This window comes from Benincasa hispida, chromosome 1, assembly GCF_009727055.1.
Source record: "Benincasa hispida cultivar B227 chromosome 1, ASM972705v1, whole genome shotgun sequence".
In the NCBI taxonomy this organism is placed as follows: Eukaryota; Viridiplantae; Streptophyta; class Magnoliopsida; order Cucurbitales; family Cucurbitaceae; genus Benincasa; species Benincasa hispida.
In genome coordinates, this window is record NC_052349.1 from 6,793,871 (window position 1) to 6,806,295 (window position 12,425).

General features: G+C 36.1%; 1 protein-coding gene across 3 annotated transcripts; it reads left to right on the plus strand.

The window, feature by feature from the left end:
• Nucleotides 1-6,434: 6,434 nt before the first annotated feature.
• LOC120081650 lies at nt 6,435-9,965 on the plus strand. Of its 3 annotated transcripts, XM_039036901.1 has the most exons (4): nt 6,438-6,804; nt 7,630-7,776; nt 8,982-9,036; nt 9,615-9,752. In XM_039036901.1, exons 1-3 carry the CDS (start codon nt 6,553-6,555, stop codon nt 9,030-9,032), a joined length of 450 nt encoding a protein of 149 aa, XP_038892829.1. In that variant the 5' UTR covers nt 6,438-6,552; the 3' UTR covers nt 9,033-9,036; nt 9,615-9,752. The 3 variants fall into 3 exon arrangements, with proteins under 3 accessions (XP_038892740.1, XP_038892829.1, XP_038892661.1); XM_039036812.1 differs by lacking the exon at nt 8,982-9,036 and having other exon boundaries at nt 6,435-6,798; nt 9,615-9,965; XM_039036733.1 differs by lacking the exon at nt 8,982-9,036 and having other exon boundaries at nt 9,615-9,965.
• Nucleotides 9,966-12,425: the final 2,460 nt, after the last annotated feature.

The window sequence follows — 12,425 nt, forward strand, 5'->3', positions numbered from 1 at the left end:
TAAGCTTGACTTTGAAGCCCCTCCACAGTATATACAGAATGATGGTGATGTTTACTTCCTTCTTTGTTGAGACGATCTTCTACAGTTCAGCTATATGTAACACTAAAATCATACCACGACGAAAATGTGAATATAAGTGATGATGGTATAGGTGTAGACAGACAATACGAGGCATCATGTGAGCTTAATCGAGAAGAGGGTGATATTCCATTGTCTATGAACACTCAATCATCAACATTATCCATAGACAATGACAACATTCGTGCAGTAGACTTGGAAAGAGAAACTCAATGTAACAGACCTGTGCCTGGTAATGAGAGATCAACAGGCTTGAATTTTATGGATTGTGGTCCTTCAGAAGAGCGTGATCCTTTCGTGGTCGATAATGAGAGATCAGTAGAATTAAATTCTATGGACTGTGGTCCTTCAAAGGTGCATAGACCTGCAGTGGCTGTTACTGAGAGATCAACAGGATTGAATTCCATGTCTTCATGTCATAGAGGGGAATTGATTATGCCTGGCACCTCTTCATCCGTGACAGATGTTGAAGTTGGTAAAATTTTTTTGAGTAAGAGTGATTTAAAAATGAGATTGTCTATTCTGTGCATAAACAATAATTTTAAATATAAGGTAGGGAAGTCAACTAAGTCTTTGTTTTCTGTTAAATGTATAGAAGATAATTGTAAGTGAAGCCTTCATGTAGTTAAAATTCCAGGGTGTGACATATTTAGATCACGAATTATATGCGGTCGCACACATGTTCTATTAGAATTTTAAATCATGACCATAGACAGGTAACGGCTATGGTAGTTGGTGAACTAATTAAAGACAAGTTTACAGGCATAGAACATGTTTATAAACCTCATCACATCGTTGAGGATATGAAGAAAGATACGACATAAACATAAGTTACGATAAGGTGTGGCATGCAAGGGAAACCACTTATGCTCTCGCCGGGGATACTCCAGAAGAGTCGTACGTTGTTTTACATGCATATGGTGAAGCGTTAAATATGGAAAATCCAGGTACAAGGTTTGAAATCGAACTTGAAAATGATGTCCATTTCAAGTACATGTTTATGGCATTAGGACCTTGTATTAGAGGTTTTTCAAATTGTTGGCCTGTGATAATTGTCGATGGATCGCATCTGAAAGGAAAATACAAATGGACCATGTTGGTCGGCGTCTCCATGGATGGCAACAACCAAGTTTACCCACTAGCATATGCCATTGTGGACAATGAAACTAATCGAGCTTGGAAGTTGTTTATGTCGAACTTGAAGTGTGCCATTGAAGAACCCCCTAACTTGGTGTTTATGTCCAATCGAGCGGTATCTATTGGCAATACAATTCGTGCAGTTTTTCCCACAGCATTTCATGGATTGTGCACCTACCACCTAGAAAATAATATTTTTTCCAATTTTAAGGACAACACGATTGTTGGGATGTTCAAGGATGCAGCCAGAGCATTTCGCATGTCAGAGTTCCAAACACACTGAGACCAACTACGTACTTTTCGAAATGGTGTAGTATCGAAATATTTAGAGGATATTGGTCCTGAAAGGTGAGCATGTGTTTATCAAACAGAACGAAGATACGATAACATGACGTCCAATAGTGCAGAATATTTCAATTCATTGACCAAAGAATATCGACAGCTACTCATAATGTGCTTGTTGAAACACATTCGAGTCCTCATCCAATCATGGTTTTATGAACGGAGAAATTATTGGGCATCTCGAATGACGTCACACTCAAACTACTGTGAAAACCGATTAACAACTGAGTGTGACAAAGGTAGGTGATATCGAGTTGAGCCGATTGATTATTATAGGATCCATGTGTGGGACAATCGATTGGACGGTGTTGTGAACCTCCATACGAAGGAATGCACATGCAAGGAATTTGACTCACTCGGTATCCCATGTTCGCATGTGATTGTGGCTGCGCGAGAACGAAACATTCCCATCCATGGTTTGTGCAGTCCATTCTATAGCGTTGACTCCCTCATGGCTGCTTATGCAGAGCCTGTACATTTACTTGGTCACATATCTGAATGGAAGAAACCTCCGGGATATGTGGAAAAGCATATTACACCTCCTAGAAGAGTGGTACAGGTTGGGCGACGAAGAGTACAAAGAATACCATTAAGAGGAAAACAACGTAGACAAATAAAATGAGGTGTGAGAACTACGGGCATAATTGGCAAAACTGCAGTGAAGCGCTGATGTCCGAGCGACCTATTGATTCTAATACAAATGATTCAAATGTCGGTCGATTGTAGTTGTCTATGTGCCACTTGTTTTTGTAATTGTCTATGTGCCACTTGTCTATTCATAAATCCTCAAAACTGTAACATTCTATGTGCCATTTTAATCCTCAAAACTGTAATTTTCTATGTGCCACTTGTCTATTCACAAATCTCTTCAAATGTTAATTAAATTGTTGGCTATTCGTGAACCATTCGGGAAACGTCTCGCTTTCGCGAATCTCGCTCTCGCCATCGCTAATCTCACTATCACTTGTAATCCCTTTTAAAATGTCTCACTTATAAGTTTGATTACTAGAGTTTGTCTATTCATGAATCTTTTCAGATATCTCGCTCTCCCTTTTGTAAGTGTAATTAAATTGTTGGTTATTCGTGAACCATTCTGGAAACGTCTCGCTCTCGCGTATCTTGCTTTTGCAAATCTCGCTCATGCTGGGTATTCGTAGAGGTAGGTCGGGATATCTTCCAATGAGACATTTCGATGTCCGACTTCCAACGTTTCAAGTTACAGTAGTGAAGAAGCGATGGTAGGGTGTAAGTCAACGGTTCAAGGAAAGACTCCAGCTTCTTCTTCGATGTCATAGACGGTAGTGAATCAAATACGAACAACCGACCTCTATTTAGATCGAATGCTATCAACATCCAATGTTGATCAATGTTTGTTGCCGTGTATACGAAGTCCACATCTGACCACTTGACATCAAATTTATCCATGATATAATCCGGTAACGTCTCATCCGCCCATGCTATGGCAGCATCTAAGGTCAACTTGTTCTTAATATGTTTGTAGACCTCATCTTGAGAATTTAGGTGAATATACACAGCAAAAAGAACATTAAAACACATAATAGTTAACCAACATATTCCTATTCAAAAGTGCAGTAAATGGTTACCGTTATTCCAATTGGCAGAATGGTGAAGCGAGCCATACACATGTCTGGTCGCCTATAGAATTTATCTTTCATGAACTCAAAAAGGATATTTAGGGTCTGCATCCAGAACAAGATATATATTAGGAGAGGGTTTATAACTGTATGTACTTGGTAAAAAGGACAAGGATCGTAAACTTACGTCACACTCAACCCATGAACTTAGTTCAATCAACTCCTGGAAAAAGGTTTTGGATAATGTCTGAACTGCATTTTCTCGAACCTCGTTTTCCGTATTCTTATCGGCAATCCAGTTCACCATTTCCTTCAATATAGCCGCTGGAACCTCATGCTCCAAGGAGTATTGGATCGTCACTTTAAACTGTATCGTAGGTACCCCAGGGAGATGGTACTTAATATTTTGACGATCCAAAGGAAGTTGAACCTTAACTTCTTTCTCTTTTATTATTTTCTTTTTTGGTTCAACGGGAGGTGTGTACTTATCAACGACCTTCCTCTTACGTGTTGTTTTTCTACTCTCGACCATAACCTATAGAAATATAACAAAATGCTGAACATGTTGAATAATAAATATGAAGAAAGAATTTTTTCGAATCACATAATGATCATACCTGTGAATCGAGATGTAGGGTGTTACAGGAGATCGTGATATCAAGCTGTACAAATGAAGGTGGAGATGAGATCGGTGACTTAGGTAGAGGTGGGTCAATGACTTATGTGGAGGTGGGGTAGGTGGCCTATGTACAGGTGGGCTAGGTGACCTACGTACAGTAGGGATGGGGGACATAGTGGCATCATGGCCTATCTGTGGAGTGAGAGACCTTGTCGTCTCAAATACCGTGGAACCTTTCATAGACTGTAATAGAGACAAAATAGTTAACAATTGTGCTTTCATGTCTCTCGTGTTCGTCTCTAGGTTCGATACACGGGCATCCAAACTCGATATTGAGTTGTCAATGCTCTGCAGGTACGCATATACACCAAGATCAACATTGTGTCCCTCCCTGTGGCCCGAAACCTTCGGGACAGAACACTCCTCCTCAGGCTCAGGACGTATATCACCTACCAACACATCATGAAACATATCCTCGCTGGGGGTGTAAGTAGGCTGGTGGATGTTTTGGTCCCCATCAGATTCGTCATCCCTCACTCCACCTTCTAAATTACCCTGCTGTTCACCTTTCCCACCTTCTGAACTATTATTATCTAAACTACTGTCACTATTTGAACTATTAGAGCTCCTTAAACTCTCGATGTCGAAATGTGCTTGTCTTACGGCCCGTCTATCAATTGGGGCGTCCCGAAACTCCTTCTCAGCATCGGACATGACAAGACCCTCTTTGACTTTTGTTTGGATTAAGGAACTCAGTAAGATGGTTAGTGTACATTTAACTACCGAATAAACATATTGTGGCTACATAGATTACACTTACATTTTGAGACTAAAAAATGTCTCTCTCGAGTGCTTTGAATGACATCAAGTGGGAGCATGACCACCGTAATATACGAGGAATGGCTACCTTGTTCTTTCGAGTAACGATGTTCCCTACTATTGACGAAAGGATCTCGTACGTCCACACCTAAATCCAAACAACTCAAATTTATAACTATGTTAATGTTAAACCAAAGATAAAGTTAAGTTAAGGAATATCTACCTAGAATGCTTGGGGAAATCCACGGAGCGAGTATTTCACAACATAATTTTTATTTCCCCTCACCCTCTCCTTGAATAAACCAACCTTGTCGTTAAGTGCGGTCTTTAGGGCGTCGAGTGTCCTCTGCCAAATAAGTGTACCTCAATCAAAATTGTTGTAGTAGTCTATGTCTTCAACATCGTCAAATAGAGTACGATCTACAACATTCTTTTGCTTGTTTTTACCCATCATTGTAACCTCTGTGTAATATAATAGGGTAATTTTCACAACATCATCGTCATTTTCAAATACCATTTTTTTTTTGTATTTTCTTCAAGCAAATTCAAGTGGAATACGTCTGAGGTCGACCGACTACCAAAGTACCTCGTAAAAAGTTCTTGTCAGGACTCCTCACTCCGTCCAACTCGCGTAGGAGACCGCCATAAACCAGTGATCAATAAAAAGTCATCCTTCGAAATGTGACGACCTTTCCTCTGACAAAGAAACTAATTGAGTCCATTCCTGACTTCTTCACTTCCCTCAATAACATATGATGGATTAGTGGGCTGTTGAATACAAGTTCAATATCTAGAAAGCAACCAAAAACTGCTTTCTTGAACATCTCTAACTGCCTTCCGGTAAACTTCTGCTTTACAATCTTGTTGGCATTGGCAACATGGGCCAAGCAAGTTACTTGCCCGGGAAACCTATCAACTTCACGAATTTTCAAAGATTTTGACATCTTAAATTACTACTGCATTGTATGAACATTCAATTTATCAATTAATAGGTTCGTACTAAAAAATCACAGACAAAATATACTGTTAAAGTCTCGCTAATCTCGCTAATAATCTCGCTAGCTCTCACTATCTCTTGCTAATCTCGCTCTCGCTAACCTCGCTCTCACTAATCTCGCTCTCGCACATCGCGCTCTTGCCCATCTCGCTTTCGCTCATCTTGCTCTCACCCATCTCGCTTTCACTCATCTCGCTCTAGCACATCTCTCTTTCGCTCGTCTCGCTCTAGCCCATCTCGCTCTCACAAAACTCGTCCACTAACTTGTTTAACTCTAACTATATCTTCTTCGTCCTCAACCAATGTAGAACACATCGAAACCCAAAATAAAAAACAGACGCGACGAATTAAACCCCAAAACCAGTTATGAACGTGACGATCGATCAAAGGAAACCAACCTAAACAGATGCAACACAACATGGAAGACAAAAATTAAATTCACTAACCCAGTAGAGAACTTCGATTACGGCAATAGAGAATTTCGATTACAGCAGTAGATAGACGATGGTTTTGCAGAGCGAGATGAACGACACTTGCACGTACAATTTTCCCTAAATTTTGAGCGGAGTGGGACGACCGTTGAGTTTGAGCGTACTCGTATAGACTAGAGGGGCATTTTTGTAATCTCATCCCGTGATGATGTAAGCAGAGGGTCAATTGACATTAGTTTTTAAAAATAGGTCATTTGACATTTTCGACCCAAAAATTGGATTATCCGTACAATTATCCCCAAAAAGTTGGGTTCTCACTTAAGGATAATATAGATATTTCACAACTTATTTGTCGTAATTGACTTTTTTTCCAAAAAAGTGATAAAAAAATTCTTAACACCCTAATTTGTCCCATTTTTGCCCTATTTTCGGCAATTTCAAGTTTTTTTAGAGAATGAAGATGCTATTTTCCCCCATTAAAATTGTGTACGAAAATCGAGTGGCAAAGTAGATAGGAAGTTGAGAGGGACGACAATGGCGAAACCTTCTTCTTCAGCAATTCCTCCGTTAATCCTTGAGTCGCCGACGATTCAGATAAAGGATATGTCTGAAGAGGACTTACACGGAACTATAACAATGCTCAATGGATTGACCGGCTCCGGCCAAATTCCGGACGATTGTAACACCAAGAGCTTCTATTCCGACATCACTCGCGGCCATCTCCGGCAGCTCCGCCTCGAACGAGGCCATCTCACCTACCTCCTCACCGTCAAACCTGCCGTATCAGTACTTTCTTAATTCCTCTTCTAGATTTGTTTTCTGATTAATTCCCTTTCCAGATTTGTTTTCTGATTTGAATCGAAACAATATCTTATGGAGCTTGAAATTTTTCTATTCATCGATATAGTGAACTATTTTTTAGCCGAGAAAATGTGATGTTTGATTTTAAATCGAAACAATATCTATTAGAATTTGAAAAATTCACTATTCATCACTATACTGACATCTTTGTTTGCCGAGAAAATATGGTTTCTGATTTGAATTGAAATGATTTAATTGGGAACTTGAAAATTCGCTATTCGTCATCGTAGTGATCTGTTTGCTTGCGGAGATAATGTGGTTCCTGGTTTGAATCTAAACAGTATCTATGGAAATTTGAAAACTTGAAAACTAAAGTTTTTGGTATCTATTTTGTTTTTTGTTTTGAGTTTTTAAAATTAAGTCAATAGATACTGCTTTCACCTTCAAGTTTCTTCATCTACTTTTCACCAATAATTTAAAAAACCAAGTCAAATTTTGAGAACTAAAAAAAAGTAGCTTTCAAAAAGTTGTTTTTGTTTTTAGAATTTGGCTAAAAATTCAACCATTGTAATTAAAAAAGATGCAATTCATTGTAAAAAACGTGGATGAAATAGGCTTAATTTTAAAAAACAAAAACAAAAACTAAATGGTTATCAAACGGGCCTAAGTATTCATCATCATAGCAATCTGTTTCTGCTGAGAAAATGCGGTTTTTCAAATTCTCATCATCTGCTTCTATCAATTACGAGTCTCTTGCGTCAATATTGTTTACATTCACATTAAACAAAGATATCTGTTGTAAAATTTCAGAATATTTATGGCTTTTTACATGGAGGATTTGTTGCTGCGGCTGCTGAGTTCTTATCAATTGCTTGTGCAAGAACTGTCGTGGGTCCTGATAAGGAATTATTTATTGGGGAACTGAGCATTTCTTTTCTCTCTGGCGCTCCAGGAAATGTGAGTAAAATTTAAGTTACTATTGTGCTTCCTTGTGAATTGTGATTATAAGTTGGGGCCTGGCAAGTAGGTTAGTTATGTTGACAAAATTGTCCACCGAATTGACCAAAACTGAGCCGAACCAAAAGAAGCCAACAGAACCAACCAAAACTGAAATGAACTAGTAGAACCAACAACATGGAATGAATCAATATGCCACTTCAAATTGAATCAATAGAATTGGTTAGTTCGGCTGATTTTCTTGGTTTTTTTCAGTTTAGAAAGCTGGGAATTTATAATAGAAACTGAATGTTTAGATTTCTCAGACTTTAAGAGTCCTGAGATTGTTTTCAAGGGCCCTGCATTCTCGAACTTTTGTTTACTTAACCATACATGGGCTGGGGGTTGCATGAATCTATCAGTGTCAATGTTTTATAAATTGGGCTGGGAGTTGCATGAATCTATCAGTGGCAATGTTTTATAAATTGGGAGGGGATCAAGTATGCTTTATGAGGTATTTTCATGGCTTTGCTCATTTTAGCTCGCTTCCAACAACCTCGCCCTTATAGTTTATGGAAAAGTACCATTCCTTTTCCTTATTAGGAGGATTAAGTAGAAGTACCATCATCCAAATCCTGAGTTTTCTATTTGAGAGATTAAGAATTACATTGTCACGCTTTACAATCTTCTTGGTGTAGCATCAATATTATATTACCACCACATTCTACATCAGAACCAGAACCACAAACGGGACTGACTTAGGTTGGGTGTTCTAGGATACAAAGAAGTTTGGTACCATGAGAATAAGAAGGATCTTGTCTTGTAACATTATCGACTGAACTTATAGAAAATTGAAGCTTTTCACGTATTAAATATAAGTAGGTGGTATGATCAAGCCACTCATACATCATTGATTGCATTAAGTGTTCGATTCAGACTTCGGTAAAGATGGTATAGCATTCAGGAGAAGGTGAGCAGATGTTTTATGATCCAGTCCATGTGCACACATGAAAAACCATCGATTTCTTTAGGTGGGTGGGTATAATACTATCTGAAATTTGGTATTTAGAGTCGTGCAGATTTGAATGCAATGTAGCTTTGTTGAGTGTTGAAGTTGCTTACTTATGAGGATATATCTCAGCTTTACATACATTTTTATTCAATCATTCGTTCTGCCCGGATCCCACATTAGAAAAATAAAAATTTTTATGATTCTTATAATCTAGATGGATTGCTCCAAAGAATATAGAAATCTCAAAGGCAAAAATGCACAGTGAGGAGGTAAGAGCTTTTCAGACGGAATTAATGCTGTGAGATAAATATTGCTGTATTTCTCTCTTTAAAGTTCTTGCAGCTATCATTAGCTCTCTCTCTCTCTCTCTCTATATATATATATACGAACAATGATTAAGTACAGTTTAGACTACACTTAATTCTTGTGTTTCCGATCTCTACCACACAAAAAAGAAATTAGAAAAAAATTATTTTTTTAAAAAATAAAAATATCACATGGCAACGTTTTATTGGACTATATTTATGATGCACCAAGATAGGTGCATTCAAAGAAACACCCAAATTTTTCTCTATATACAAAGAAAAGGACCCCTAAAACTAGGAGGAGGACAAATAGCAATCAATGCGAGAAGATTCACTTGGCCTAATTTAACATAAACAATTTTCAAAATTTGCACCAGAAGACAAAATGTTTAATTTCTTGTTAACTGTCCTTCATTGCCAAGCTGTGCAATTGATTTAATTCCTTCACAACTCTCCATGACTCCTTGTTTATCTAATTCTATTTTCTAGCTTTTTTTTTTTTTTTTTTTTTCTGAGTTGGGTATATAAAATTGTTGTTGCAGGCAGAGGTTGTAGTAGATGCTTCTGTTTTAAGGAGTGGAAGAAGTTTGAGTGTAGTTGGTGTAGAGTTTAGACTTCAAAAGACAGGAAAGTTGGTCTACACAGCTCGTTCTACCCTTTATAACATGCCAATGGCAAAGCTATAGAAATCTTTGGTTCTAAGATGAAAATTTGATAGCCATCTAAATATTCCCCAATATTCTGAGTTTTCATTCGAGTCGCATAGTCGTCTTGAATATATCTACTTGTGTGATGTTGAAAAGAGTAGGAAAATGTATGGATTATACACTTGATTATCCTTGTATAACATATGCAAGTTATAGAAAATAGCATAGTTGGTATAGTTATAGCAATACTGGATTATCACGTATGGATTAGACACTTGATTATCATTTTGTTTTATGTTTTCAAATGGTTAGTAAAGTTTTCAAACATTTTATTTTGCTGGATAAAAACATGAATTTATGTTTACACAATTCAAATATACCCTGCTTTTTTTAAAAATTCTCTCCCTCTCTCTTTTTAACTCTTTGCTTTCCTTCCCCTTCAGTTAAAAAAACACTTTTGGTCCAATTTTCATGAAAGTAACAATTTAATCCTTGAATTTTGGTTTGTAACGATTTAGTTCCTATACTTTCAATTTTGTAACAATTTAGTTCTTAAACTTTAATAGATAACAATTTAATCCTAGTATTTTCGACATTGTAACAATTTCGTCCCTAATGTAAAAAAATTCATCAAAATTAGATGTCAATTTTTTAATACTTTATGATGTAAACTTTGTATTTTGTAAAAATGTTAAATCTATAATTAGTTTAATGATTTATTTATGCATGAAATCTCATTAAACCTTAGTTTCTACAAGAGGGACTAAATTGGTACAAATTTTAAAGTTCAATTATTAGATTGTTACATAGTAAAGTTCAGGAACTAAATTGTTATAAAATTAAAAATATAGGGATTAAATCGTTACAAACCAAAATTTAGGGATTAAATTATTATTTATATAAAAGTTTAGGGACTAAAAGTAATTTTTAATCAAATCATTTTTTTTTGTGGTCATTTCGTCTCAAAACACATCGAAACTATCTTCAAAGCTAGTAATGGTAATTCATTTTTACTTTGTTATCATTGTCATATGTTTAGAGAGTAGATGATAATTGGGTAGCAGGTAATGAGTATCAAGAACGAAAATGAGTAGCGAGAAGCGAGAAATAAATAGCGAGATTTTGATAGAATTGTCTATTTTTAATTTGTTAACAAAAAAAAACTCCTTTTTTTATTGGTTTGTTCTAAATTTAAATTTATAACTAATTTCATTCTTCTTGGTAGATTTTTTTGGTCGGTTTCAAATTTGATATTTTTCGATTTTTCTAAAATGCTGTTTAGTTTTCAGAATGTTATTATTCTCTTCACCTAGGCTCATTCTGTTTGGAAATTATGTTCCGCAGTGGTCTTTGATCGTTTGAAGATGTGGGGAATTTTGCATACCCATGGAAAAAAAAAAAGCCGAAATTATATACTTTTGGGAAAAAGAGCAATTTTGACCTTAAACTTCTCATCAATTTGAACTTTGATCAAATTAGACCCTATTTACATAAAGAGGCAACAAAAGTTGTGGCGTCTCTCAAAGAGAAGCGACCATTTATGTTGCATTTCTTGAAATACGCAACACACAAAACAACAGCCAATCTGCCTTATTTTTGGCAAATATTTTTAGACCGTCCCATGTTTTTTGCAAATACCTTTTTTTTGCACTATTTGCAGATTTAGCCCCTATTTTAACCTACGTACATAGTTTGAATACATGTCCATGTTAACACATGTTAGAACATGTACTTTAAGACTTAAACTAAGTCGAAATATGTGCAAGGACCAAAATGTAGTTATTATTATTATTATTTTGAAGTGGAAGTGCGTCTCTCTTTAAAAGTCTGAAGATTAAAATAATCATTTAAAAAGTTTAGAAACCAAAATAGAATAAAATTAAGAGTTTAGGAACCAAAATGAGATTTAAATCTTAGTGTTATATTTTTGCTCTTGTTCATTAATTGGTTTTCATAAAACACTATTTGAGTAAGGTGTGGATGTGTACTCGTTTTGAAATCTGACCTAAACAATGGCAAAACTAACCATTATCTACTATTATCATTCTAATTAACATCTTTGTAAAAACAAGAAAACAACAAAAAACTACCAATAAAACTATCAATAAACTTATTATCTATTGAAAATTATCAACAAACTTATATATTGATAGACACTAATAGTAGTTTATTACTATCTATCACTAATAGACAGTGATTGAACACTATCATTGTCTGTCACAGATAGACACGGATAGTAGTCGATCATTATCTATTAGTGATAGACTGTGATAGAAGTCTATCACTTGGCCTTCATTGTCTATCATTGTCATCATTAATAAACATCCATATACACCACATGGTCGTTCCATAGATGCTAAAGTTCTAGTGACAGATAGGGATAGTTATCTATACGCATGATTGTGATTCAATTAGTATTTTGCAATCTGAATTTATGTGTTCTTTGAATCCTCTTTAACTTCTATACGCATGATTGTGAGGTTGACTTTTCACGCATAATTATGCATGGCTAACAAATTTTTAGTTACGTCACGTTCTTACCTGAATGTCTAGCTAAAATTAATCAAGTAGCATTAGTTAATTGTGCATTTGATGGTTATTTCTAGGATGCATGAATTGCTAGGTTTGAAGATAAAATTGGTTAATTGAATATGGCTTTCTTGATAATTAATCAACACAATTTAATCCTAAATCGTAATGCATGTG